Genomic DNA, 25,190 nt, shown 5'->3' on the forward strand with positions numbered 1-25,190 from the left:
ATGTGTCTGAGTTAATACAGATTCCCTTGATGACTGCATGATTTTAGCATATGAGTTACTTGACAGCTTGCTTTCCTAATTTGATATGTAAGATTACATTTTCAGCCTTATATCACATTCACTGAAAGACATAAACAAGAAAAATCTTCAGTTGGCTCCTTAACCTCATTTAATGGAGAGGTGTCCATCTTACGCAATGCCATAACTTGCCCTGCTGTGTTTACAAGCAGCAGATGGAGTTCAGTCCTGATAACACCAAACACCACTAATACCAATAGCCCAGTCAGGAGGAGGTAGCTCATGTAGCATTCAAGTAGTCCTCTTACAAAGGATATACTTGAGTTAGTGGATGAAACAAAGAGCTACATTCAAAAAATATCCAGAGATGTCCCCCTAAGAGTGTTAGTACCCTTTGGGAAAGATGACCGCATCTACAGCTTCCTGCTCTTCTTTACACTGGCTAAATATTGCCTTTATTCTTTTTTAGTCTACTCTGGGTCAAAGAATATTTTCTAAATGACTATAACCAACAGCAGGACAATTTATGAACACCTAAGGGAAAAGAAAAAGTATCGTACGATATTTGCAGCCTCCATAATTTCCTATTTACTTATTTAGTTGTTTGTGATAAATACATGCCAAATCTTGTACAAATCATAACACACCTTGAAAATGAATTATTGTCAGGTGTAAGCAGTAACAGTATTATAGTCCATGACCTTAATTGAAAAAACATGCTACCTGTCACAGATTCGGCACAGAATCCATGCTGCTCCTCCAGGCTCTCTATTTAAAGTCTAACAATTGAATGTGAAAGCTCTACTGGCTTGCTTCCCCAGGGAAAGGGAAGGTCTGCCCTAAAAGTGAAGATAACCAAGACTGTCAGCTTGAGCAGAATGCATGCTTTTATAGGTGAGTCATCTTTCCTCTTTTCAAGGCAGAAGAACACCAGCCCTTGAATCTGGCTGTTGATTATGGAGCTACAACAGTAGAAGCAAAGCCAAAGCAGATAGGTGTTAGGTGTTTTCAGTATTACTATTGTTTTGAACTCCAATGAATGCTGAAATAAAAATTGTTTTATTCTTATCAACAGTAAACAAAACAAAACAAAACAACAAAGAAACAAAAACTTCAGATTTTAACCAGTTTAGCCAAAAAACTGTTAGAAAAAGAAGCATTCCAACACAGCCTAAAAATATTGCCACGGTAGAAATCAAAACACCTTTTCTTTTCTGTTTATACTCAGTGAGTGGGTATCTGAGATACTGTTCACATTTACCAGTAAATGTAACTGGAACTGTATTGAATTCTGACTGCCATGCCTCACAAAGCAAAACATAATGGAAAGAGGGGTGGATTAAGAATAAGTGACAAAAATTATAGACTAACAGAGCAATAAAGTGTGTTTGTAATATATTACAATCTCTTCCCAACAAGATGTTAAGCGTTTGACCATTAACAGCTTCACAGTCCTAATGCAAAGATGAATTCATGGCTAAATTTCAGCATTTTTCTTAACAATTTGATTAACTCTTCATCCAAGGGAGGTGGAAGAAATCTAACGTGCCTTTTTAAACATCACAGATATCAATCATCCACTTAACTGACATAACACAATGCATCATCTGCCGCTTACTCAGTGACATTTCCACTATTAAGAAAGCATATTTCAATATATCAAAATGTAACTGTTTACATATGCAAAATTATTTGCAATGCGATGGTGTGCATGCAACAATTAACATACAACTGACTGTTAGCACAAGCAATGGTACATATACAATAGATCCCAAATTAAAGATGAAGTTAATTTAAGACTGGTTCTTGAAGTAGTAATTCGTTTAAGTGTATGTAGATGCTGGAAGAGGCTTTCTAGCTACAAAAATAACTGCTTATGATTTCACACACAAAAGGGATTGCCAGCAATTCTGTTCCATGGATGCAAGAATGCAGAATCAAATGCCATGAACATTTTTAAGCAATGACTGGCAGCACAGTCTTTGGGACATTCCTCAGCTACAAGCAGTTTAGAAAATGGGTGCTTCCTTTCAGACCAGTCCAAGAAGCCAATCCCTGCACAGCAACTTGACCAACCCACAAAAATACTACATACCTAGATTTTCCCACTCCAATAGCTATTTCCATTATGCTTCTATGCCCTTTTTATACTATTAGAACAACTTTCATATAAGAAAAAAACACATGTGTGGTTTTGGAAGACAGGCAGCCTCATTGCTATTAGTGCCAGGACTCCTCAGAAGGGCGATTTGTAAAAATTAATGGGTTTGAATGAAATAAAAATTTCCAAAGCAGGATAAGGGAATAGTATTTAGGACCATCATTCTCTTATGAGAAAATACTGGTTTAAACTTTAATTTCTCTCTATTATTTCTTCTAAAAGGCCTATGAAGCAGCAGGCAGACAATACAAAATCCTTACATTGCAAACACATGTGAGATTTATTACAGACCAATTTACCTGTAACATCATAGAACAATTTAGTCTCATTAGCAAAGTAATTTGCTACAAGTTTAAAAAAGTGCTGAGCAATTTCATCCTAAAATAAAGTGGAATGTTATGCAAATTGCTGCATTAGCTCAGAAGTCTAATTTGTTTAAGGAACCTAAATCAGGGTTTGGATCTTGGTCCCATTTAAGAACAGTTTTGCAGAATGCCATTAAGGACTTGTTTGATCAAATACCGAGGTGACATAAAGCTATGAACAGGCATAATTTAAACACATTCAACCACTAGAACATAGACTGAGTTCTGCTTTAAGTCAAATAAGAATTGTTCTCTGCATGCTAAATTGCAGCACCTTGAAAAGGAAGGGCATTTCTTTTCTGTGCCTGAAGAAATCACATAGTTACTTGGAGGAATGGATATGTGATACATGAGGACTCAAAAGCGTGGGGTCAATATTCAGAAGCTTTCCATCTGGGAGTGGATACTGCACACTGGAGTAATGTAACTCTGAATGCAATGCCTACTAGTTACTTCTACGGAAACTACAACAAAGAGCACAAGAACCCCATTTGATAGAGCGAATTCTCAGCTACAAAACACAGTTTTTAAATACATCAACCACTATTAATTGTGCTCTTGCGCCAGCTATGAACAAGAGCCTGCATGCTGCAATCGTAAAAATCTGCACCCGTGGAGGTGAACCACTGCTGCTGTCATCACTGCTGAAACGCACCACCCACCGCTGCACTGTGCTCACACCCACTAATGGTCTCCATGAATGTTCAGCAAGCATCAATGGATGTCATTTTTTTTCTGCATGGAGGAATTCAGTGACACACCTTTGCTCCAACTGCACTCCCATGCCAGATGCCATTCTGTCAGACTGTCCCTATGCTGCCATCTGTCACACGGCAATAAAATGGAATGGAATATTAGCGGGAAGGTTCAACCTCTTCTGCCATACCAGCCCTGGTATTTCTGTTACCAAGCATACATTTGTTTATCCCTGTGTCCCTTCAGGGATTGCAAATTCTGCAATCCATGCGTGGGGTTAACAAAGACTGAAAAACATGTTCCAACAGAAGGAGACTCAAAATCTTGTTCTAAAATTGCCCTGAGATGGTATGAATAAACATGCTGCTCAGTCAGTAAGCCTTAATGTATTCTGTGCTGTGATGCAGTTTGTTTTTCACCCTCAGTAGGAAGGCTGTGCCTATTATAAATCACGGCTTTAGCAAGATTTAATTTTCACAACTAAGAAAAATCTATGGCTAGGCACAAGTTAAGTATAGTAACGTAGTTTACCCTGCTATTCATAAAACCAAATAATTTGTACGCCTACACAAGCATCCTATTCTAGAACTAAACACCAAGCATTAATGGGATCATTCAAATAACACTCCAAACTGCAGGCACAGATCTGGCCTAATGTGCTTATCTGAATGCAAAGGTATGAGGAATACAATTTTCAAGTCTTCTCTCAAAAACAGCATCTCCTAAAAGAAACAGATCCATAGTGACTTGCATTTGACAAGTTTCTCAGCTTTTGAGTCACTGGGGGGGTGTGATTCAAACACACGCATATTAGAAATGATATGTACAAGTCAGTGCCTCCAGAAGGTACTGTAATTAATTGCTTTATATTTGTGGACTCTCCTTTTTAAAACAGTCAAGAAAGGCACAGTATTAAAGAAGGTCCATCAGTGTGCATTCCACAGATAATACAACAGCAGCATCAATTTAGGATGCATAAGTCATAGGCATTACTCAAGCAGCGATCTAGCACTGTCTGAAGTTAAGTGAAAAAATGAGGATTAATGACAAGGGTTTGGATCATTTACTCTCTAGTATTAGAAAGGAATTAAGAATCTTTTTGAGTATGAATGATTACATTTATTCTTGGGGAGAAAATATCTTCATATACACCACACTCAAGAATATCCTATTATTCTTATGATCAAATTCCCAGTGAAGAAAAACAAGATAACTCACACTTTTCTTCAGATAAAAGTGTAAGTTCTTTAGACAAATTCGGCATGTCAGTAATTCAGACATTCTAAAAAATAGGACGTTGCAATTAACTGCGTTCAGTTAAGCATATTACTAGTGGGATCTATTCAACGTAAACACAAATATGATTGAAGAACAGTGGTCACAGATAAGACCACAGATAATTACTTTGCATGCGTGTGTGTGATTTAAGCCCAAACGTTATCTGACATTTCAAATTCAACTGGAAATTCAAAAAGACACTTCTTTGACTCATGCTGCAGCTGTCCCAGACAGTTTGCTTCACAGAACAAACAACAAACCATTTCTTCTAGGATTAAAAATGTATTTACGATTTATTCAATCAGGTACCACACTGCTACCTGATGGCCTCTGCTCCCAAGACTTCCTTTATTGCAACCTATATAAGAAGCATTATCTTCTTTTAACTGACGCACTCTCCTCCAAAGAGTCTCTCAGTCACATGAAAATCTTCTGTCAGATAAAGTGGGAGGCAGCAACTGTCTCCAGCTAATAAACTCATTCTCACAACATGTCTCCTTGGTATGTACTCCTGATGTGTAGGAACTTGGACAAGTAAAATTGCCTTATTTGTATAAGGATGCAAAGAAAAACTGCACTACATACTCCTTCTTCCATTTCCCAATTAATGTTAGTATCATAAGCAGAAGTCAACACAAGCACATATGTCTGCCTCATGTATTATGGATTTTATAACACCCACAGTTCAATATGCGGTACTATATATACACACATACAAGCACACATACACACTTGAACTGCTTTTTTCTTTTGTCTTTGTCAGGTTCTTTTTTCCTCCTCTGACCACAGCTTTCTTCTAACACCCTGTACACATGGCGCTGGGCATTTCTTTCACTTACAGAAGGAACTATCTCCGTGTCTTTGCTGTGATGGCTTTGGAAACAAGTTTGAGAGTTGTAGCAATTTTTCAGTTGCTTCAGGAGTCTTGGATATAAGAATAGCAAAGAAGTACCTTCAAAACAAAAACCAACTCCAAACTATAATACTTTTGATGTGGCACACATACCACATCCCTTTCTTTAGGGCCTTGCTTGGCTAACCACATACCAGTGATACATCCAGGGTTGTACCCAGATCTATCAGTGCTGGTGACACAGATGGGCAGCATTTCCCACCTGTTCTTCAACAGCTACAGGGGCAGCAATAGCTCAGACTTGTTGTATCATTTATTGTTATGTGTGAACTATTTCTTTTTATATGTTAAATGACCTTTAGAGTTGGTACTACAATTAATTTTTATACAGTTGAGTATGCAGGAACAAACTGCATTTCTTTGTAAAACTAGGAAAGTTATTAAGCTCCAAATAACTTTTCCAACCATAGCTCACAGATCTAACGCATTTCCTTATCTGCCTGAACCAAGGTCTGTACAAGATAACACCAACAGTAAAAATGTCAGCCTTTTATCAGTCAAGAGGTACTTTTCTGAGATGAGGAGAGGGGAAGAATCTGGTCCACAATCAGTACGAAACGTACAACAGTGCTTCAGGCTTCCGAAATGGATAATGTTTATGTCTTATTTACAGTTCTTTTGGTTTGCTTTTACTTATTACATGGCACAAGTCAAACCCTTCTCTGAGTTCTATCAATGTAAATCTATAAAAGCAGGCCTTACTCCAGTACCACTGCTCTAAGTTTACTTCTGGGCTGCCTAAAGGAATCACTGGTTCTAGTGCCTTCAACAGTTTATATGCAGTGGCCAGGTAGGTAAGTAGACATTTTAGCTTTAGAGACTTTGGTGTCCTTGTGACTCTACAAAACTGCTTTCTGCTGCAACTACCCTCTAGCTAGGTAGCTAGTTAACAGCCATCTCTGTAACTCTAAATACATTTTGATGATCATCTGATGGCCTCTACATTAGATGTTTCATTTAGTGTAGCTTTTCTATCAGGACTACCATTCGCATTATTGAAATTGTTTTGCTGCCAACCCTTTTACTACAGGTATCTTGAGAAAACATCAAATTACATATATTGATATTGATCTCCATTATTTTATTTCTATATATAGTCTTACCTTGGCATGATGGATGATGAGAACAGTAATAAAAAAAATATGCTCTACAATAGGAAAGTAATCTCCTCCATTCATACACTGGCCTCATAAATCATAGAAGCAATTTCCAGAAGGGCTATGTATAGAAAGAAATCAGACTATACGCTACAACATCATACTGCTTTGAAAAGCTGCAGATATATTCAGCCAGCGCCCATTCAAATTGTGGGAACACATATTACTTATGTCAAAAGACACTTTCTTTCAACCTTTCCTCCCCTACTGCCTAGTATTTCCAAATACAAAAGATGCAGCTTTTACAAATGTTTTAATGCGACCAGGACGTTTTTCCCAGGCCAGCAGATAGAAATTCGTGAAACAGTGCAATGTTCTTCCTGCACCTGCTGCATGCCATAGGAAGTAGCATGAAGGCATTCATCTTATGGACACAATACCGATTTTTTTTTTTTCCTCTCATCCTAATGGCATGAAACGCATTATCACCAGATGTTCACATTTAAATTTTCTGGATAATTGAATTTATTGCCTAAAATTCTCTTATGTACGGTTGCTTATTCAGAGGCAAACTCTGGCTGCGCAGTGCTAAAAAAGGGAGAAACCTTTAGCTAGGCTTGGTTCCTGCTGGGCAGACAATGACAAAGTGAATGTTACACATCCCAGACAAACTGGAGGGCTAGGCAGGTTTCACAGAGGACCTCACTCCCTTCTGCCCACAAGAAGACTCTAAATGCCAGCAGAAAAAAGGCTAGAGCAGCATCACAGAGATGCTCACACTCCTGCTAACAGCTAGCTGTTAGCATCAACAGCAGAGCAGGACACTCCAGACAACAACAACAAACAGCCATTATCTACATGAAATTGTTGATAATTCACAAAATGATTGTGGCTTGCTTTGGCTCTAAATAGTAGTTGTTGGATACTTAGGAGCATCATAGGAAAAGATATCTTATAAAGGAATCTCTGGGAAAAGTGGGCAAAGCTTTGTCCATCTGGTGCTCTCTGGAGAGGGAATAATGGTGCAGCGTATGAGGAGGAACTGGAGAGCAGAGTAATGAGGTGTGAGAGGTAAAAATACAGAGACATTCTCAATATTAAGCTCATCATTTTGCAAAACAGTAATGTCTTCAGTCACTCTGTCAATTCATTTGATTCCGCCTCTTTGTGACATGAGAGAGAATGATGTAATCATACAAAATGACTGAAAACAACAGGAAGGCAGTGTGCAAAATGTATCAATTTTGCCTATCTAGCATTAAGTCAGAAAAAAAAAAATAACTAGAACTAGATTTTCAGTTCCATGTATGAAATCGTACATGCCTTTTTATTTACTTCAGAAACCATGTCACTGCACAGGATTGATGCTTCACTCCCAGCCGAGGCTATTTATTTTGCACAAGGAATACTTTTGAAATGTGAATGCAACAAAGACAAAGCATTAATGAAGGTTCTTATCAGTACAAAGGAGAATAAAGACAGAACTCACTGCTCCAATATAATTTTTGCAGGGCAGTATTTAGTCTACATCCCAGCTCTTCTGTTTCCTGTTTTAACCAGATGTTACTTCAGCAGGGCTTGCCATTAACTTGTTTATTTAACACCTGTAATATCTTCCTAGTCATATCAAGTGAAATAGGGCAGGTACACAGGAAATTGTTATTATCATTCAGAGGGAGTCTCCTGACAACAAAATCACGATTAAAAGACCACTGAGGGACCCTGGAGTGTAAAGTGTTGCTCCTTCTGTGATACAGAAAGTACAGACTGAGGACACGCAGTGCAGCACTCAGTGACATTCATTAATGTTTGGTCCAATTACATATAAAGACAGTGCATAAAACAAATACGTGCACTCTACTGTCAGAAGATATGAATATTATAAAGTGGTAGTGCATAAATTAACTGCTAAAATGGAACAGAGAAATGCATTCGGAAATGCTTGTGAAAAGCAGACGATCCACTTAAGATCCTATTTCCTCATAGAAGGCGGGCTCATGCTTTTTTAAAAGCAAGAAGTGAAAAGACCTGCTGTTTTAGAGTTAACCATGTTTCTGGAATTTACAAGCAAAATAGAGCAAATTTACAAGCAAGCAGAACAGACTGACGTATTCTGATAAACACTGTTTAGTAACTCAGGTGAACTCAGCACTGCACTTCAGACTGGGAGATAATAATAACAAGAATACATATCAGATGGTAGACACCTCAAACAAGCGCTGCAGTCACTAAAATGCTATAAACTGTATTCTCTTGTACACGCATCAGTAGAGACGGGTGTAAAATACAGAAATCATTGTTATTCTCTGGGGCAACAGGCCATTTAGACCTGCTTTCCTTGACAGCGAAATACATCTTCAGCCACTGACTGCTGGAATAAATAAAATGGAAAGGAGCTGTCTCCTTTGGGCAACTTTCCAGTGCCTGAAGCAGCCCCATAAGAAAAGCACCTCGGAGCCCTGTGACAAGGGTTCAGGAGAAGCCTCCCTCATGCCACTGCTCAGCCAGGGTACACCTCTACTTTCACCGGAGTCCGTGCCAAAGGGAAGGATGTGACATTTTGATACCTTTGGAGTAATTCACAAAAGTACCCAGAATGAAAGATTAAGTGGGAAAACCTTCACAGAAGTTTTAAACCTGAAACTGCAGAGGTGTTCATCTCTATGGTTTGCTGCCAACAAACCAGCTTGGGAATAATAATAATAAAATAGAGCAGAATAAAATTATCATCCTCATTTTACACAAGTGCTCATGGTAATACAGGGCTAAAATGGACCTTAGCCTTGAACCTTAGTTATATGTATACACTGTAAACCAAATTAATTCAGATATACTCTGGTATACATGCATTACTTCATCTGCTCATCAGTTATGCGGTGTTAATTCACCTTCTCATCTCTCATATTTTCCCTATGCTTGTCTTCTATCTCTGGCTATGAAGGACCATTTCCTTTTTGTGTGGCAGCACAACACAAAAGGATAGACTAGAACTGAAACACTGGTGTGCCCATGAAAGCTAAAATAATAGTCAAACTGATCACATTAACTCCTCATCATAGTATTTTTGTTGTTGTTGTTTTTGTTGTAATTCCCCTGGCTGACCGAAATTCACTTAATAATGGCAGGTCAGTTATTTTACACTTAGCAGTTACTGTCTACGTAAGATATACGCAGTATGCTATGTAAATACCGTAGCACTATAAGAAAGCACTAACGCTCCTGTTAGTTGAAACACAGCCTTCATGTGCCAAAGACTTCCTTGCAAAAATAAAGTTAAAAAGATAAAGAAGTACTGGAAAGGCATTATCAAAGAATAAAAATCTTGGATATAGTGAAGAAATACTCATAAGGGGATATTTAAAAGCTGCTCAAATCTCTGAGGAGGATACTCCATGGTGCTGCTGATGGTTGCTTGTGGGCATGGCACCTTACTGTCTTTCAGTGTAAAATCGTAGCCTTGAATGAAAAAGTGCCAGAGGTGGAATATCTTGATGAAAAAAATCTATTCAAAAAATGCAAACCAAGAAATACAAATCAAAGACAAAGAAGGTCATTTCCAAAATTACCCAGAGAGTTAAAAAAAAAACAAAACACAAAACAAGAACATTCTGTATATATACAGCATATTTTATTTTAAAAACAAACTATACTGCAAACCTTCACAGGATCCTGCAAGATCTGTTGTTTAACTTGCTAAAAAACAGACCAAAGGTAAAGAAGAACCAGAAAGTTATCTTGAAAAGTCACTAACAATCATGCATTATAAAGAAAGCTTTTAAACTCATAGAAAGATTGATTCTGGGTGCTTCACTACGTGCTTCTTTACTTGACAACAGCAACTCACACGAGTAAAAACTAAGCAGAAAGTATATGTGAAGGGCTTTCTTGGAAATCTACTTGTACATGTGAAAATGGCTCCTGAAAGCGACTGGAGTTAGGTTCAAAGCATACTGCATGTGGTAATCTACCTAGACTTGTGCAAAGTATTTGACACTGTCCCACATGACGTCCTGGTTGCCAAATTGGAAAAAAAATGGATTTGGTGGATGGACCACTCACTGGATAAGGAATTGGCTGGATGGTACCACGCTCAGAGTTGTGGTTAACAGCTCAGTGCCCAACTGGAGACAGGTGATGGGTGGTGTTCCTCAGGGGGATTGGAACTAGGTGATCTTAAAGGTCCCTTCCAGCTCAGATCACTCTGTTCTATGATTCTTTGAAAAGTATGAATGTGTCAGCACTTAATATAACATGTAAGCGAGCACTCCTTCACATAAACAATCATCATAAAAATGGTAAATACCTTGAAAAAGTAGTTAGGCAATCTTTCTCAAACTGAGATCTTACCCATACAGGTTTTCAACATGAAAACTATGACTATCAAAATACTAATAAAAAGTTTACAATCAAACAGGGAAGTCCGCTTTCTCTAAAAGCACAATATTATTGTCTGAGTTAAAATGCACACTCTGCAAAATGTTTGAGAGTCTCTTGTGACTTTTCACTACTGTTCTGTATGGCCTTTGAGATACTGTTTTCATTTACATTAAACACCTTGTCTCCACCATCATCCATCCAGAGATTAAAGGAGCTTACATAGCATCTCTAATGGAAACCTGACAGTATCATCACTGGACAAGCCAAATTTCAGCCTTTAATTGTAGAGATCTCAGGGGAAAAAAGGGAGAGGAGGATTATTGGAAGGCAAAAACAAATAGCACATGAAGAAAACCATAGTATTTTTCCCCTGGGACTCCTTAAGAAAACAGAAGGAAATTTTGCAGAAGAATATAAACTCAAGACATCATTTAAGGACATTAAGAGTACCTCAGACATCTCTTCTAGATCCTTCAAATGCCATATGTAATGAAGAATTCTGTCAGTGTTAGCTAGCAAGTTTAAATTCACATCACGTGGACCATTTGTCCATTCCACCATAACTGTACATGTATTATTATGTGGGACAAAGCCCTCCTAGAGAAAGACACATAGGTACGCTTGACAGTGATGAATCTAGCGGTACTATGGGTGATACTGAAGGTACTACAACACTGCAATTAGGTAACCATGCAGACATATAGGAGATAGGAAAATATATCCTGGAAGATACTAAGTTTTTCTTGTACTGTCTATGTCCATCTTGCATTTCAATCAAATGGGCTATCATGTAGAGAACAAGGAGAAAATATACACATTTATCAAGCCCTCACAACAATAACAACAGTACCGTGAAAATAATGAAAATTTACACGTTTATGCAAACTAAATGACATGAAAGAACAGTGGAGCCTGCTTGAAAAGGTTCTGGGCATATTCTGAAGAACTCACAGAAGATGCAGAAACATTTTTCAGACTAATGACAAAATGAACATGAATAATGGTTTTGAACAAAAGGGAAAATGAACACTTTCAACATGAAGTCACACAGTTTTCAAACTCCATGCAGTAACAGCTAGATTGCTACTTCTAATATGGTGTGAAGCGAGTATACATGATAAAGAGGAAATTGTCCAGCACAGCAAGATTTATTAAGGATTCAAGGGAAAGCTTCAGGCAGGACAGTTCAGCAGTTACCGTTTTTTATGTGGCATCTTCGCACAGTTTTCCTTAGATAAGAACTTAGAAGTGCTGTGGCTTTGATGGCTGAAATTAATTTCCTAGCTTGCAGAAAGGAGTCATGGTGCCAAAACCCCCGAGTGACCTGTTACACCTTTGCAGCTGATGGCAGGTTGCCACTTTCCATGAGAGCAAAATGGTGCTGGAGTGTGAAACTGCACAAATCAATCCTTTTATATGGTGACCTCATACAAAGGAGTAAGCTGTCATTACAGGAAGAAAAATTGCAGTAGAAGAATGAATCCTGTGTTTAATAGACTGTGCTCTTTTAAAGAAATGTTCTCTGCTGACTGTTTTAAAATGCTTCTCTCTTCCTATATCCCATGTTTGTTCCATTTTGGCATCCAGGGCTAGCTACACTGGCTCTGCACACAATCTCACCATTGTTGGTATAAAAGGCCTCTCCTAAAGAGAAAATGCCATGAGAAAGACCCTTCCTGTATTCTTGCCCAACCAACTCTGCATCTGCCTTCAAATATCTGATTTCCTCCTTTCCTTTTGTCTTCTAGTTGCATTTCTTCACTGCTATCAATGAAAGACTAAATTGATGTAATAAAATTCTACAGTATTCTGAAATTCTGAATTTCAAAATCGTGCCCACATAATTATGATCCACTGAGCTGCCCCACAATATTCACAATCTTTAGCTTTCTGCCTTCCTATGTCTCCTTTCACACTACTAGGACTGGTGGCTGGCCAACAGGAGAAGAAAAATCAAGCTATTGGACAGTAGCACAAGTAATCAAAACTCTTCAATGATTGTTGCACCACTTAGGCAGCAAGCACTGGGCATACAATCAGAACACTTGAAGTGCTATGGACAACAGTTGTAGGGATTGCCTTCCAGACGACAATACTTCAGCAGGTTCAGAAGCAGCACTTGAGGATAAAATTCAGGTAAGATCATCAGAGAAAATCCTAACTGGTGCTAGGAATCGCAGAAATTCACATACTCATAGTTACTGTTTTCCTTTTCTGTGAGCCTGATTTAATTGATGCTATTTTCCTCAAAGAGAGTATAAAGGCCTCGGTCCCACCATGCTCATGAGGATCAATTTATTAAGAAATCCCAGTAAACTCTCCTAAGAGTTGGACAAGTCTATCACTACTTAAAACCAAAACTGCAGGAACAAAAGAATGGTCGAATTCCAGTGAGAATCATTAATCTCGTTTCTGTAGACAATATAGCATAAATCATGCTTAAAAAATAGTGAATTTATTTCAAACTGGCTATTTCCAGAAATCCAGGATAAAATAGCCATTCATTATGGTATGGCAACTTAATACTCATTAGAGATAACTATATAACACTATCTTCTTCCTGAGTTAACTTCCAGAGTTGAAACTTTAACAGCCAAATTACATTTCAAATTCCATGTGACTGTTAGAATGACCTAAATTGTTGCATAACATTATCCATTCTGTGTGTGCATGTGGCGATGTTCAAGGGCATGTTACACATTAACAGTTAACTACTGGATTCGGACAATTTGCTTTCCCTTGGTGCTTGTCAGGAGTACGAAAGACCGGTAGTTTTCTTAATGCGCGCATTCCTGTGTTTGGCCTTTCTCCAAAGTTTGAAAGGCCATCAAGGCAGTTTTCCTTCTTCAGTCTTCAGTCTTATTTGCTATGCTGGTATTTAGTGAAAGAGCACAGTTTTCTCTGTTTCAAAAGAATTGGAATTTTTCACTTGTGCATCCCCGTTGTATCCCCATGGCATGTTTCCCCGTGATTGTGGGCAGTATAACAAGAATGCTCTCCTTCTTGCAGAAGGAATCAGGTATGAAATGCGGGCAGCTTCAGACAGGGGAGAACTGTCCACAGCACCCGACTGCAACACAAACGGCTTGCAGGAGGGCATATTTTGATAACGGCTTCTATTACTTACATCCTCCTTCAGCATGTAATTCAGACATATCCTTAACAGGCAGCCCATGGTTTGTCCCAGTGATGTTTAGCAGCACCTCTCGAATTGTTCTGACTGGAGGAAAGTAGTATGAATCTAGCCGATTTGGGAGTTGAGATGTGACGTAACAGCCCCTTATTGACTGAATTTTGATCTCCTGATGCAAAAACCTCCTCAAAAAATTCCTGCTCAGTGGAGTACCTAAGCAGATCCTGAGCACACAGCTGACCCTTCTGAGTAGCTCCCGATCCCAAGAAACACTCACACAAAATGTTCAAGTACTTGGCTGAATCATGGCCTAAACACAAAAGTACTTATGCTTAAAAACTACAGGTAAATAGACAGACAGATGAAACAGTTTCCTAGCATTCCAAGCTTCCGTTTAGAAGTTTCACAAAGCATTAGAAGAGTCAACAATACGCCTTATTTTTTGTCTTACAAAAACCTATACTAACAGAAGTTTGAATGCATGTTCTCAGGAGAACTGCTGAAAAAATATTGTGGCTTCTTTTCCAAAGACAGTGCACCTACTATGGTGTGAGGAACAAAGCAGCAAAAAAGAACAAAGGGGAGAAATCCTCATTTCATCTGCTGTCCTTTTTCAGAGAAGCACTGCAGAGGGCTGCCTTATGCTATACTGTTTGATGCTGCTATAACCTTGGTCTCCCAGCTCACGAGTCTGAAGTTTATAAAGGCTGGTGTCATAATAGTATGCAATACAATACAACAGCCAGTCTTCTAAAGGATATTTTTCTTGAATAGTTAGCAACAAAAATCAAACCATGTCCTTCCCCTAAATATGAAACTGCCTAGTAGCTCTCAATCTCTGGTCACAGGAGCAAGCACAGACTGCACAAGAAATAAACTGTTCTGAATATTTAACCACTTTTCTCATAGACTAATCAATTACTCTACTGAAACACTAATTAGTGAAGTCACGATGAGAGAAAAGACTATTAGGAGAGTGTGCAGCTGAAACTTTGGGCAATACCTGTAACAGAAATCCCTTTTCAACATTTCTTATCATTCTGTTTGGGGAATGCACCCAGTGCATTTCTCCACTGCAGTTCTGGCAAAGTCAACAGTCTGCAAGCTTAGCTACTCACTTGGGCATTTTCTCAATGCGAAAAATCCCTCGAGCATGCTGTGAGAGATGGTAATGAAGGCAAGCAAGCCAGCATTCCTTCACAGCTCAGACAAACAAGCAATAGCAGATCTTGATCTCAGTTTACCTTTGAATGCTAGGCTAAGGGATGCCAGTACAGGCACAGATTTATGTGCACATCACATATCCCTGATTAGCAGTATCTCTGAGAGGACCAGGGAGCCAGCTGGGGCTGGTAACAGCTTCACACATTCAATTTTAATTGACTACTACATGCTTGTCAGATTCCTCAGTGCTGCCTTGCTTCTGTTTTAACTTGTGCCAAAAGCTCAACTGGTCCCACTGACCATAGGGAACAAGCCAGCAAGAAGAACAGATCAACTGCAGGTACTAAACAAAGTCTGTGCTCCTTTCTGAACTGCATTCTAGGTACAATCTGCATTACATTTCAAGATCATAGATCAACTATCAGAGTTCAAGCTAATCTCTTAACCCATAATTATACATTAAAGTGGGCTTTGATTTAGAATTATTTTATTTAATTTTCATCTTCTGTGTCTGTATTTAGAGTCCAAACTTTTCTCCCTGAAAATCCTACGGCAATGCTTCAGTGGGATCAAGACTATACCACAAAAACCTACTGATACAGTACCTAGTGGTATAAAATCAATTAAAATACTCAAAACAAACAAACAAAAAAGTCATCCAAATGAGTGACAACAGTATTCTCTGCAATCTTCCTTTCTATACCAGTAACAAATATATTAAGCAAAAGTTTGACTGAAATTGGTCCAGACATGCGTACATGATCTCTCTTGTAGCTCTTTTTAAAACACATATAAATAATTTCGGTGATAAATTGCAGGCAGCATCACAGTTGAAAATTAGGTAATTATAAATTTTACCTCTGCTTTTATTTTATTGTCTCCAAAACATAGGTGCTGTAAGTAGGCTGCAGCATTGGACTGTACCGATGGAAACTGATGCTGTAACATCTGTATAACTTCTGGAAGCTCTGGATCTCGCCATCCAAACTCTCTGTGAGAGAACAAATAAGAAAGACTCAGCAGGAATTCTTCTATTAGAGGATGGATACATGTAGCAACACTTTGGCCAACTAAGACAAAATGCATATCTAAGTTTTACTTTCCGCTATTTTTAAAGTGCACATTTAAACATATACGAAAGGTTTTTCTGCTTTAAATAGTAGTAGTATGAAAAAAGTTAAAACATCAGACTAAACAACTTCATAGAATTTGTCTCTATGTGCTGAAGTTCCTTAAATGAAACGTCATATAAGAACAGAAAGATCCATACCATTATGCAGGCTCCAATAAAATTCAAATATAGCGTACTAGAATCATAACTCTGAATGGTTTGCTAAGAAATTTTGTCAGAAAGTCTTTTACTGCCATCTGTATTTTATAAAAATTGCTATCTGGTATAATTAGTGATTACCTATGTTGTCTTTTGATTTATTGTTTCCAGATATAGTTCAGGCTTAATGGTAAAAATTTATATGATACACTGTATAATTCATACAATTCCACAATTTTACATATGTTACAATTATACCATACACAATACACAGTTACGCGTCTATTTACTTTTACATCTTCATTGGTAATACTAAGTCTAAAGCAGATGATAGGCAAATAACAACAACTCAGCATATGTACTGTCTTTTAATGCTATGAAGCATGACACACCATTAGCATTACATGAAACGATTCCAAGTGTGGTGAAAAAGCCCCAGCAGGTATTCTGAGGTTTCCAGAACTCAAAATCAATGTGTCACTTCAGGTCATTTTCCTCCTCCTATGTCTATGGGTAAACGCAGTCATGAAAATGGCTTTTGCCTTTGTGTCACAAAATTCATGCAGCCACTCTACATAAGACAGCTGAATTCCTGTGTGCTTTAGAATCATAGAATCATTAAATCAGCAAGGATGGAAAAGACCTCCAAGATTATTCATTTCAACCATCCACCTACAGCCAATATTCCCCCACTAAACCACGTCCCTCAGTACAACATCTAAACTTTTCTTGAACACCTCCAGGAACGGTGACTCAGACACCTCCCTGGGCAGCTTGCTCCAGCACCTGATCACTCTTTTGGAGAAGAAATATTTCCTAATATCCAACCTGAATCTCCCCTGGCACAACATGAGGCTATTCCCTCTTGTCCTTAATGCTAGCTATGCAGGAGAAGAGGCCAATCCCCACCTGGCCACAACCTCCATTTACACAGTCATAGAGAGTGATAAGGTCTCCCCTGAGCGTCCTCTTCTCCAGACTAAACAATTCCAGTTCCCTTGGCAGTTCCTCATAAGACCTGTATTCCAGGCCCCTCACCAATCTTCACTGCTCATCTCTGGATACGCTGCAGTGCCTCTATGTCTTTCTTGTAGTAAGGACCCCAAAACAGAATACAGTACCCAAGGTGTGGCCTCACAAGAGCTATGTACAGGGAGATTGCTCCCCTCCATTGCCTGCAGAGCTCTGACTGGCACTAGCGAGTATCTAACTCTTATATGAGATCTGAACTTGCAGCCAAAGATGATGCAACCAGCCATAGCAAATACCACATTGTCTGCATATATTAGCTTAACATGACTCTATTTACAGGTTAAGTGATTCTCCGGTTACACACTTATTTCTGTCTAAGAAAAGATAGAACAACTCCATAAACAAATCATAGATTGACAGAGGTGAGTGACAGAGCCAATGTTACTTGATGTGTTGGCTTCCTCTTATGCTTACTTTTCACAGTTAGGATGATACCTAGGCAGTAACACGTTAACAAGTTCTTCAACCATGTCAGTCTATATATATGGCTCTCAACCAAAGACATCATTCAGAAATTATTTTTACATAAAAACAAGACATGAAAAAAATATAACCACCCTGATGAGAAATTCATTATTCCAGCTCATCTTCTAATTTATTCTTGTTTAGATTCCTAGATCTTAAGAGTGGGTGTTGGTATTTTAGGAGAAAGTTTTTCACACAGAGGGTGGTGACGCACTGGAACAGGTTACCCAAGGAGGTTGTGGATGCCCCATCCCTGGAGGCATTCAAGGCCAGGCTGGATGTGGCTCTGGGCAGCCTGGTCTGGTGGTTGGCAACCCTGCACATAGCAGGGGGGTTGAGACTAAATGATCCTTGAGGTCCTTTTTAACACAGGCTATTCTATGATTCCATGATATGATTCTATTAGACAAAAGCAGTTTGTAAGACAAGACAAGGAGTGGGAACACTCGAAAGCTGTTGTTTTAAACTAAGTAACTGTACTTCAAAGCGTTGGAACTTCTAACAACAAATAGTCTCCAAAAAGAATGCCTTTCCTTCTGAACAGGTGTATTACTCAACCAAATACACACAAACATATTGTGTAAAATAACACACCACAAGCTCAGATTCTTTGTTGACTTGTCCTGGAATCCAGGACAGAAGAGACAATGAGGGGCAAAAGGAAAAGGACCCTTAATCAAAGACTTAGTCAACTCATCTAGTGAACCTGCAGATTTTACGTGGTATGTATGCACATATGAAAAAAATGCTGTGCCTAATTTTTCCCTCTGGTCTCCCAGCAGACAATCTGATGATAAACAAACATTTGTCTGAATGAAAAGAAAGTTTGAACACAGAACACGACCGTATTATCAGTTATAGGAAAGAGAAGGAACAAAGCAGAAAAGAAGTTAAAAAAATTTAGCTCCAGTATGCACTGTCATTTCAGGCAGATGGTCTCTTAAGATTATGATATTTTAAGTAGTTTCTAAATGAACGATGGTAGCTATTTAAAACAAACAAAAATTTCTGTCAGCAGTTAAGGGTGCTTGAATAATTGCAGTATTATAGAAGCCTTCAGGGCAAGGAAGAGTAAATTCTGGGAGTTTATATTTTTCAATTGTTTTCTTTTTAATATTCTGAGTGGGAATGAAGTGAGCTAGAGATGGGAGAGTTTTTAGAAAAGCCAGTTTGCAGCTCTAATAACAAAATTTTCTTTGAAAAATAAATATATTTCTAAATTCTGCTTAGCTATGAAAAGTTAGGAGGGCTGCTTAAAGTCAACTGGACTTGAGGTCTTGAGAAGGCAGGAACGGAATTTCTCAAAGACAAAGGTAAAAAAATACCTGGAATGTTTTGCATAGATGTGAGGAGCTTTCAGGCCGTGGCCTCAAGCGTACCCAAATGACCAAAAAAAAAGCTCATTAAAACAGAGAGCTGAACTAAAGTAAGGGACAAACTGCTAAGGATAAGAAAGTAGGCTGTGGAAGTCAGAAGTCAGAATAAGCTAGGTTACACCACAGAAAGGTAAGTGAAATTAAATAGCAAAATATCCTCTACTGACTACAATGAAAAGCAATAGTGGAGTCAGTACCTGATAATTAAGAGTCAGATTAAAGGAAGGGTAAAGGAAAATGAAAATCAGATCCATCTGTGTTTAAGTGAAATATCTGATACCGTGCCACAAGGAAACTAGTTCAACTGGCAACAAATGAGAATCCAACCCCTAGTAAAATTATTACAGCAGAATTGGGGGAAATTCGAAACTGCTGGGAGTAGCCTAAAGAAGCATTACCTAGCTACTTGTCATCTTCTGACATCCCCATGCTTACAGAAGGTGAGACAGGAAATCCACATAGATGGTGAAACAAGTCAGAAGGTTGGAATAAATCTGAGGAGATGTGTGGTGTGCGGTTTTTGAGAATTCTATCATATTTTTTGTACAGTCGATCTAACAAGGAACAGTAAGCTAGCATACACACTGAAGAACTCCTGTTACTGCCTGTGTTTCCCTGGGAATGCAACCTCTATGCAGCTATGGTCAGCTAAAGGCTTCTGGTGGTGGAATGGGTTTTCCACAAGAAAATTAAAGCTGTGTTACAACTTGACAGCTCTGGCTAGAAAGCATCTCCAGTGCACTTCAGACAGTTCAAGAGACCATAGAAGTTTGTTATTTCTAGGAAGTATCATCATTTGAGGGAACTGATGAAAGTGTGTAAGTGTTCCTTCCACCTTGTTTCTTTGACAGAAACTGCTCTAGGAATGTAAGACTGATCTAATCTTGAATCCTTAGCTGGAAGTGGTGACTAATGCAAATGATCCATGTACTGCAGTAGGCTATTGTCAAAGGCTGGACCAAAAGGGAAAATCGAGTCAATTACATTTAGAATATCTTAATAGGGTATGTTTTGTTCAGGTTTTCCTGAAGAGAATCAATTGGGAGTTGGACATGAGATATACAGATTCTGAAACAGAGTAGTATAAACAGCAGTAGTAAGAAATCCAGTTCAACATGAGGACACCAAATATTGAGTTGAAACCAATCCCCGCTCCTGCCATCATAGTATATGTACATGTCAGAAAGATAAAGGAAATGCAGATTTATAAGACTATTAGTAACACAGTTGACTGTACTGTCTGTGGTTTCACATAAAGGTGATGCTGAGTACACGATACGTACAGCATCTGACTACTTGCTTGAACTTTGAAAGATTTTTTTTTCTTTTTTTACCACAAATTCTGATTACACAGAGAGAAGCAACACCAATACCCTGATACACCTATGTAAGCAATGATGTAAAAAAAAAAAACCCACAAGGTTTGAAAACACAGGGATACCAACTGGAACCCTTACTAAGAAATCTGAAAAGCAGGTGGGATGGCATCATAAACTATTTATCCATTGGCCACAGGAAATCTGATGAAAGCTTGGATTCTTATTTCGAATTTACATTATCGGAGCAGAATATTCACATCTGATCAAGCAGTTGGCATATGCAAGCACAGACATCCAGAGCTATTCCAGTCTAAGCATCATTCCCCAAAGGCAGTGATGTGAAGATGCCTGCTATGAAGAACCATATGTTTGACAACGACTTAACTACCACCAAGCACTAACAAAAGACAGAGAATGCACAATTTGTAAACATATTCATTATGAAATCGTGTGTTTACACCAGACTCATCTTTATGTACCTGCCTGCCTTAATAAGCACATGCATATAGGTTCACAGACTGGTAAAGGAGAGGCGACCATGTATGAAACATATGAAGCAGCACTGCTAATCCTAGCCTACAAGATTTTTCTGCGCTACAGAGATATACACCTGTGTTTGTTTGGTTTTTTTCTTTTTTTCTTTTTTTTCCCACAAAATTTGAACAAAACATGAAAATCTCTTTTGCCTCATCTCTGAAAGAAGAGCAGTGAGAACGTGTTTTTGGTTTTACTAGGAGAAAACAAATTACACGAATCTTATAGTATCAAACACAAAGAGAACTCAATAAGAGTCAAAAGAGGATCAAAGAAAGAACTACCTCTCCTATTGGAGAAATGTACTTTGATTAAAACGATTTTGAAAGGAATATACCAATGCTACAGGAATTTCTCTCTAAGGATTTTATCTCAGTACGTTTAAAAAGAGTACAGACAAGATGTTGAACTTAACTGATAGAAAAGAAGCATTTAAAGATAATACACCAAAAAGGAATGTGATACAGATATGGAGAAGCTATCTAACAGCTTGTTCCCTCATTTTCTTTCAGCTATTCTCGAGCCGTTGGTCAGACTGCTGGATTCTATGACACCTGCTTCAAGAGGCATTTCAATAATGCTCTCATGAACATGCTTTAACTTTTGGTTACCCCTGAAGTGCTCAGGCAGTTGTACTAGATGGTCTTTGTAGGTCCCTTTCAACTGAACTTTTCTAATTCTAAAACAAAGTTCATATTCTATACTTCATTTATCAGGAACAGTACTCTGAAAACTTTACTTATAATATTTTCCCCTTTTCAAGCATATTTCTCCACATCCAAGCACAGCTACGGTACACACAGTTGTTTATTACTGCATGTTGGAAGCCTGATCTGAATGACCTGCTACAATTTAAGAGGAGGCAGAGCTACTGTATTTCTGAAAATGGAACATGGGAATTGGATGAGATTTAGCACACAGTTTAAGGAAGAAAATACAAAGATGTCAATCTCCATTCAGCTCCCTTTAGGAAATGCACAAAATCCACACTGCCTTCTCTGACTTCTAGTATAATTTGGCTAAAGGAGCGTGCAACAACAAGCCACTGATCATCTTCAGCCCCATGCTGATATGAACAACATACATCCACAGAATGCAATAACGCTGGGTTTAGGCCTAAATCCCTTAAGGCAGCAATGAACACATATCAGCAGAGAGCTAACTGTATTGCTGGTCTGTCCTTTCAAAAAGAAAAAACAAACAAGGGCTATTGGAAAAGTTAGAACTGAAGAAAATGACATACTCTAGACTAAATGTGTAAGCAACAGAAGTAAGACGCCAGAAGTAAGAGAGAAGGCACCACAACCTGTCTCCTGTGAGTAAAAATATAAGTTCCACAAAACTCCCAAACACTTAAGTTACTGTTTATCCCTACCTAAAATTTGCATCCTGTGTACATCAGGTCTGCCTGTGCAGCACAGCCAAGAGAATGAAACAGAAATTGTAGTCTGCCTTCTGTACATTAATACGAGCACCATGATTCTGCTAAAGCAAACTGCCAAGGGTACGGAAGAATAACTGCAGTGCTTCATGTGACAGAAGCAAACGCATTCTGTACCATACAATCTGAGCAAGCTTTCACATTTCATCAGCCCACAATTTTTGAATCTCACAAAATTTCACAATTTGTTTCTTCCACTAACAGAGTTCTTAACGCTTTTGGGAGAGTTGCTATTGTTAGAGCAGCGTGTTTGCCAAATGCCTTTGCAGCACTGAAAAATGACTGCAATAACCTCTTAATTGCTGGGTTGCTTATTTATTTTTAGCATGTGCACAACTGTAAATTTGCAGGCCAAAAAACAACCCTAAGCCGGCAAGAATCAGACAAACTGAATCAGAAAGAAGAGGAAGCATTTCACTGCAGAATCCCACTTTATATTTAGGAAAAGCTGATCTTAGAGTTTGCCAGCACATGAACAGAAAAGACGCAGAAACATCCACATAGCTCAACAGCTACTGATTTCCATTTGACTAATAGGCAGGATCTACATACTCAGGCATACTGCAACCCGTTTCTATACATTGTGTTAGCCACACCTTGCCACTTAACTGGATCAACTGAAATAAACATTTCGCATTCTGGCAACGTGCCCCTTAAATATTAAGAGTAAAATGCATGAGCAGTCAACGTTTGACTGCACATGCTCAGATGCTTTATTTTTATCTAGGCACATAGTTCATCTCTTCTCTAGCTTTCAAATTTAGCACAGCTGAACGCGCAACAGCTGCACAAACATTTGGTCAACCTGTTGAAAACCTGCAGAAAGAATCTTCCTGTTACTGCTATGAGGTGTTGGCATTTTCTTTGTCTTAAGGCTTCCACGTGGCCAAACCTAGAAGAATCAAGTAGCAATGCTCACCCAGCTTCCTGGCAAATGTGATTTTTAGACTGGTGTCACAACCTATCTATGTCTGCAGATGAGGTGTTGAAAAAGACGTGCTGTGGCAGACAGAACTCCTGCAGAGCAGTGACAGAGATGCTCGGCCTGTTCCAGGTTGTTAACAGACGTACAGACCTGAGGTGTCACGATTGAATTCTAAACATCGGGTCTCCTATATGGCAAAGGGCTAAATCTGATTTGTTCCATGGCAAGCATTTCCTACTGCACACTGCTAAAAGCAGTTCTGCCTTAGTATGCTTTATATACACTTGGTAAGGCATCCACCCTTCTTCTGTGATTTAAAGTTTAAAATTAAAAAACTAAGAAGTGAGCTTATGAGGAGGTAGGACAAGAATAAAGTGGTCTGGAGCTGAACACTGTCATCGTAAAAGACCACAAGATGCTATAGTTGAGTAAAGATCATCCAATGACACTGACCCACACGGTATTATCTATTACTCTGTGGTACTGCCTCAAATACAGCATCACAACACTCAGAGGCATGAGTCTTAGATGTTCAGGGTCACCCTGACTTCATTTACAAATGTCTTTTTAATTGAAATACGTTTGTAAAACTTTATGAAATAATCTCTCACACTACTGATGGTACCGATTTCATTTAATTCCCTCAGTCCCAGTGAGGGAGCTTTTAGGAAGAAAGCTGGTTGCACCCTGAGGTAGTCATACTCCACTGCAGGAGATAAAATGTTCTCTCTCCTCTAGACTGTGGAGTGGACAGCAGAGAAAAATTAGGGACTTTGGTGCTTGAGGACATCTTTGATTTTGCCATTTGTATTCTTTTGTTTGTTTGCTTGTTTGTTGTTTTTCTTTTGTTTATTTTATTTTTAGAAGGGCTGCATTATGCTTTTGGGCTGTTGAACTGAAACAGTCTTGAAAATCTTGTTTCACCTCTTCCTCTGCAGGTATTTGCAAATACAGGGCTTGCTTCTGCAATGCTGAATAAAATGTAAATTAAATTAGACATCTTGATAGCTTACTTATCTCCTTTCTTCCTGCAATGAATAACATTTTCCTGACCCTCCTACTAAAGAAGGGTTTCACAGTACCTTAATGCACTGCATCACCGTGTTAACCCTTCCCTGAGAGGTCTGCTTACATGTACTTGTCTTTGTGCAGCTCACACTTCACGGAGAAGGTCTCACAAGACTGAAACTGTGTGCAGTGGTTTCAGCTGTGGGAATGCAGGCAGGAGATGGAAACAGCAGGCAGCCTGAAAGGTGTCAAGCCTTTAGTCTGCTGTGGACTTGCTTTGCAAGATAAAGTCATCTGATTTGGTGCCTTTCTCAGAGGTGTGATAGATTCTCTGTGTCCTTTGAGATCTTATAAATCAAAATTGTCTCCTCTTCTGGAACTAGTGTTTTCATTCGGAGTTTCTTAAACCTTTACTTCAAAGACAGAGGAAAAAAGCTTTTGGAATCCTGCTTCTATCTGATTTAAAGGAAAATATGTGTTTTCTGAACACCTTATTTTCCTAGGGATATGCAAGGAGGATGACATCTGTTCAGTTACCCTCACACATGAGGGCACTTCACCACCACAACTATACACGGGACAGTAACAGCAGGACAGCTCCCCATCGCTCCATCAGTA

General features: G+C 38.7%; 1 protein-coding gene across 7 annotated transcripts in view; it reads right to left on the minus strand.

The window, feature by feature from the left end:
• The window catches only part of CTNND2 (catenin delta 2), a 607,871-nt gene that overhangs the window by 140,954 nt on the left and 441,727 nt on the right, over positions 1–25,190 (minus strand). For all 7 annotated transcript variants that reach the window (XM_072330397.1, XM_072330395.1, XM_072330394.1 and 4 more), the window contains one exon: positions 16,061–16,193. In XM_072330397.1, the coding sequence (XP_072186498.1) occupies positions 16,061–16,193 (133 nt within the window). The remainder of the gene's footprint in view (positions 1–16,060; positions 16,194–25,190) is intronic.

The sequence above is a fragment of the Excalfactoria chinensis genome, chromosome 2 (assembly GCF_039878825.1).
Source record: "Excalfactoria chinensis isolate bCotChi1 chromosome 2, bCotChi1.hap2, whole genome shotgun sequence".
In the NCBI taxonomy this organism is placed as follows: domain Eukaryota; kingdom Metazoa; phylum Chordata; class Aves; order Galliformes; family Phasianidae; genus Excalfactoria; species Excalfactoria chinensis.